This window comes from Asterias rubens, chromosome 8, assembly GCF_902459465.1.
Source record: "Asterias rubens chromosome 8, eAstRub1.3, whole genome shotgun sequence".
Taxonomy (NCBI): Eukaryota; Metazoa; Echinodermata; class Asteroidea; order Forcipulatida; family Asteriidae; genus Asterias; species Asterias rubens.
In genome coordinates, this window is record NC_047069.1 from 17,471,556 (window position 1) to 17,477,555 (window position 6,000).

At 41.1% G+C, this 6,000-nt stretch overlaps 1 protein-coding gene across 1 annotated transcript in view; it reads left to right on the top strand.

Annotated features, from left to right (window-relative positions):
* The window catches only part of LOC117294028 (prokineticin receptor 1-like), a 29,555-nt gene extending 24,060 nt beyond the window's left edge, over nt 1–5,495 (top strand). Inside the window, exons 2-3 of the mRNA XM_033776541.1 lie at nt 2,925–2,929; nt 3,187–5,495. Coding sequence (XP_033632432.1) covers nt 2,925–2,929; nt 3,187–3,928 — 747 coding nt within the window. The 3' untranslated portion in view covers nt 3,929–5,495. The remainder of the gene's footprint in view (nt 1–2,924; nt 2,930–3,186) is intronic.
* The last annotated feature ends 505 nt before the right edge of the window (nt 5,496–6,000 follow it).

Sequence of the window (6,000 nt, forward strand, 5' to 3'; positions counted from 1 at the left end):
AGCAATCTCCCCGCTGGGCGATAAAGTGAAAGGAACAGTTACGTTTAATCATCAAACACATCAATTTCTGAAGAAATGCTCTCATAAATTTATTTCTCTACCACTCTTAATTTTTCCTAAAGGAACACGTTGCCTTGGATTGGACGAGTTGGTATATAAAAAGCGTTTGTAACCGTTTCTTATAAAATGCAGTTGGTTGGAAAGATGTTTCAAAAGTAGAATACAATGATCCACACCAAATTTGCCTCGAAATTGCGCGGTTTTTATTTTACTTTGCGAACTAACACGGTCGGCCATTTATGGGAGTCAAAAATTTGACTCCCATAAATAGCCGACCGTGTTAGTCGACGAAGTAAAAGGAAAACCGTGCAATTTCGGGGCATGTTTGTGTGGATCAATGTATTAATCTACTTTTACAAAATCTTTCTACCCATATGCATTTTGTAACAAACGGTTACAAACGCTTTTCAAAGAAGACCAACTCGACCGATCCAAGGCAACGTGTTCCTTTAAACTTACCCATCGGTAATTCTTTTTCATCATGTTTTGTTTTTTAATGTAGAAAGGGTTTTACACGGAATACATGCATGTAGTCAGTTCGTCAAATAATACATTATCTGGAAAGTATCGGACTCAAAGAAGAATATGTTGTAGATAATTATAATTTAGGTAATACTTTGTGCACTTTCCATCATTTATATACTCGTTTGGTTCTCAAAAATTTCCGGAGGTTCTTGTAAACTAATTATTACGTAAACAATTATCAACCTGCTACACAACAAATTAAAATTGGTCAACATGTCGATGTAAAGGTCCTAAAAGTTAAACTTCCGTGGCCTAATGTCACATTCATGTAGTTTTAAGAAGGCTACACACTGAAGAAGTCGAACACCAACCAGGTCTAGTTGGTATGACACTGCTCTAGAATTGCAAAGGTCGAGGGTTTTTTTAATGCGAAACTTTAGGCCTCGGCAAAAAATAATGCATTTTTCCAAAGTGCCATTATCCTTTTTATATAAGGTACGCATTGCAGATATTAATATTTGTTTCCATCCAGAAAGTACATATTTCACGTAACTGCACTTTCTGTGCCACGGGGCCCAAACCACCTGCCACTAACATATCATGCATTATTTTACGCGTTTGGATGCACTCAACGTGGCGACTTGTTACACCTAATAATCCTATCGATTTAAATGTATGATATTTCCTCCTCAAGCGGCTGGATTATAGACATTAAATCCTACCACCACATCAAGCCTGTTTCCTCTTTAAAGGCACTGGACACGTTTGGTAATTGTTGTCAAAGATCAGTATTCTCACTTGGTGTATACCAACATATGCATATAACAAATCTGTAAAAGTTTGGACTCTGGTCATCGAAGTTGCAAGACAATAATGAAAGGAGAAACACCCGCGGTGCACTTGTCTGCTTTAGATGCCTAAAGAGGCTTCAGGTCTGAAGTATTTTTAATTAACACTTTCTCAAAAACTACGTTACTACAGAGGGAGCTGTTTCTCACAGTGTTTTATACTATCAACAGCTCTCCATTGCTCGTTACCAAATAAGTTTTCATGCTAACAATAATGTTGAGTAATTACCCAAAGTGTCCAGCCGTCGACATAACAAAACTCTTCAAAACTTAAAATTAATCTTAGGACTTTAGACGAGTTAAGTTCCGTATCCAAAGCAGTTTGGGACGAATTGAACCCATCCTAAGTTATATGACGAGTTACTCGTCCTATTAAACTCGGAGTATGATTAATCCTAGCGTTTCGTGAAATCGGCTGCAGTGCCTTTAAGACGATGCGCCGATCGCTGTTTCTCACGCAATAAATCCTGACCCATTTAAAGAAGCTCGTTCACTTGTCAGCAAGTGTGTAACATCTCCACAGGTGAGACACATTTAGATTAAACCAAAACAGTCTCAGACGGGCATGTAAGCAAAGTGGACAAAACGGGCGCCATGAATGTGTCGTTTTTAAAGTGCCGTTCATCTTCTTCGCCTTACCTGATGGAATGAAAAAGTTGGTAAATTTAAGGATCTCGATTGAACCTAAAAACCGGACTATAATTAAACACCTTTCTTTAATGTATTGGAATGACTGGAAGGATGAAATAGATGAAAGAATGGCTCGATATAGATGATGAAACCTATACCCCTAAGCATTATTGAGTTTGAAAGTGCAATAGGTTGGGACCTAATGGTAACTTGATACGTGCCATAGGGTCTCTTTGGCGCAACTAATGAGTGTACACTAACGGTATGGCATGGGATTGTGTTCCCCAGGTTATTCTGTCCCCCGTACGGCGAATAAAGTACAAACTTCTTTTGACAGCACCCTCTTTTGAACCAACCTACTTCAGCTCGTGTTAATTTCCCATTATGTGGGGAGATATAGATTCTTTGGGGGACAGACTTCCCTTACGATAAGGCGTGACAGGGACTCGGTCTCCCCGTACGTCGAACTATCGTCAAATTCTTGTGACAGCGCCCTCTTTTGAACCAACCTCCTTCAGCCCATGTTAATTTCCCATATGTGGAGATAGAATCTCCGCGGGACAGTTTCCCCTGAAACACAGGCATGATTTGTTTTCGACCAGTCCAGTGAGCGTACACAGCGCCCTCTGTAGAATATATCTTTCTTAATTCTGAAGATGTTATGATGAACGACCCGGTTGCAGAGTTGATTGATAGAGCATTGTCATCCGTCTGTTATCTAACCGCTATATTATGAACTTTGTTTCAGTTTTTAATCCCTTGATGGTAAACTAAAATGTTGCAGTGAGCTTGCTATTGATAAAGAAACCATAATTTGAAAGGCGACAAAAATATGGTTGATAATTGGTATAAAAGATTTCGTTATTTTGAACTTGCAAAACTCTTACCGATGATAACTTTTTTGTTGTCCGATTTCTTTAGGGAATGTACGTTTATGGGATTATGGGATTTAAGGCATGGCATGGTCAGGTATCAATGTATTGGTGTGCGTCTACCCATCAGCTATAGATAAACACGTGGTATTTTCGCACACCAAATTTACATTGAGTGGGTGTTGTTATTATTATTATTTTTTTATACTATATCTCGATAAAGTCACTGTTGCGATTTTATTGGAATTTTAATGGAATTATATCAGAAACACCATCTTATCATTGTATCTGTCTGTGTCAATATTTTTCAGATATTACGGTATTTTCAAGCCACTCCGGCCCAGGATGGAGAAGGGTCGACTCGTCACGATAGTCCTCGCAATCTGGCTGGTATCCTTCATCATTGCCTTACCCACACCAATCTACTTAACTACCTCACCACCAACCGTCAACTGCCAGGGTAGAACGGTCCGTATGTGCTTCGAAGGTTGGTCCAACGTCAATGCTGCTAAAGGGTACGCTATCTTCATCACGTTGGCCGAGTTCCTGGTTCCCATCTACACCATGGGGTTCATCTACTTCAGTATCGCCGTCAAGCTCTGGACGCACCGGACACCACCGGGGCAAGTCACGGCGAGGCACCGGGAGATCATGATGGTCCGGAAGCAGAAGACGATTCCAATGCTTATCACTGTCGTAGTGGCTTTCTTTCTCTGCTACGCTCCGTACCACGGATACAACCTCGCCATGAATTACTATCAGGAAGAATGGCACGAGACGGTACCACACTTCTATTCCCTGTACTACGTCATCGAAAGCATCGCCATGTTGAATGCAGTCATTAGTACCATAATCTATTATCTGATGAGTCCGACGTTCAGGAAAGAAACCAAGAGCTTTGTCAACGGGATGCTGTGTCATTGCCCGCCGGTTTTTTTAGGACTCCGCCGAGTGTCGTTCCATTCAGGAGCTAGCCACTCCTACAACACACGGAACGGCTCTGCGTTCCGGAAGCCCGTCGGAGGACCGGACACACTCGAAACCAGGATTTGAAAAACAAAATCGTTCCACCACGAACATTCTTTGAAAACCGAGTTAGCTTGATTTATGTGATCATAAGAAGTATCAGTCACCGATGGAAAATGAGAAGGACGCCCTCAATCACGTCCAATCCTGCGACTTTATTTGAAAAGTTTAAACCAACCGTAGACTGAGCGGATAAAGACAGGTCCCGCCGGTAGATCCAGTGATTCCATTGGATACAATGATATCATTGGATACATGCAGTGACCTGAACTTTCCATGCCCAAACAGTATCAGTACTGTCGCCTGTCATCGCGTATCTCTATGTGAAATGAGGGAGGTCAAACTACACGCCGGTTTTGTTGCATGCAATTATGTCCTTATGCAATACTATCCGGAGAACATAACGGCATATGCAATAAATGTCCGCCGATTGGTTTTGCATATGCAATCGTGTCCGGAGCGGGCAGTATTGCATGGCGGACACAATTGCATCCGACACCGGTCTCTGGCGTTATTCACGAGCCTCGAAGAATGACGTCAGACGTTCAGGCTACACCAACCGTCGATTGCAGGATCAAATCAACTTGGCACAAGACCCCATCAACAGAGGGGGTGATTTCCACTTTATTGGATCAATATTCGCATCTTGGAACTGAGTTGTATATTACAGCGATCATATTATGTAAATAGCTATAGCCTATTTTAATTGAACCATAATCAAGTATTCTATTGAAAACACAGCATTTTGTAAATCATAAATGAACACACAAGCTGATTATTTTACTGGTACGCGAGATTGAACAGATAACTATGATTTGGATTGTTAATGGCTAGTGGTCTACTCATCCTTTTATGAATCGTTTGGTAAGTATTTCAACTCGATGACAGTCCAGTGTATAGCCCCCTCTGTGGCTCAGTTTTTAACTGGACGTTTTTTGAGCCAGATATTCAGTTCTGCTGGGATTTGAACACGTTGCACTGTGGAGCATCACAAAAGGCAGTTTTACCACTGTGCAACAAATGTCATATTTTACTGGACCTTACTTTGCAGGATGATCGTCATGCATGGTGTTTTTGTTTTGTGGATTGTTTTGAAGAAAAAGTGAGATAAGAAAAGGTTTAGAGAGATTGGAAATAGGAAGGCGAGTGTGTCACATTGCCGTAAAAGCTTAGTTAGTTTGAAAAATTGCAACATTCCGGAACAAAATCCAGTAGTAGTACAGGAATGGTTTTAAAGAAGTTTAATTAAAGTTAACTGCTGGTACGTAATACTACGCTAAAAGCCGGCATCTGGCGTTCATCACATGAAGCCTCAAAATGTGATGTCATAATTCGGGCTACCATTTTGTTGGCCTTGTCTGAATCAATTGACTTTTGCTACGGCTATGGCTAGATCTATTTCTACGGCTATGGATAAGGCTTGTGGCTACGGCTATGGTCGATAGCTAAAACGGCTACGTTTCATTAAAGACCTTTTCATAATGGCCGACCCCGGTCACGGCCATAGTACATGTAATAGTTTTGATAGGCGTGTCATGGCCGAGTCGTTAAGGAGAGCACCGGATTCAAGCTCTGGGCCCAATTTCATAGAGCTGCTTAAGCACCAAATTTTGCTTAAGCAAAACATTCACTGCTTAGTAAAATCAGATTACCGGCCAAGACTCCACTCAATTGTTATGCTAAGTAAACAACAGCTAAATACCAGTCAAAAGCAAAATACCAGTCAAAAGCAAAATGTAAAATAAGCGAGCTATTTTCGTGCTTAAGCAAATTTTTTGTGTGGGTTCAAATCCCGGTCGTGACACTTTCTACGCAAATTTGGGGAGGTAGTGCTTTCTGTTCTACCGGCCAGGCTTCGGACTGATGATACCCAAGCCTACACCCGTATGGACTGTAAAGGGGGTAACCCTGTTTGAGCCCTATGAGTAGGTAGCAACGGCCTCTGTAAAAAAAATTGTTTTATAATATGAACAAAATTGCCAAAGTTAACCACGAGAGGGCACCATTACAGTTAGCAATGACATAGTCTAATTCGTTTTCAGCACCAACATGTGTAAAAAGTGTGTCTGCACCTGTTTTGGATAGAATTGTGTTTGTGT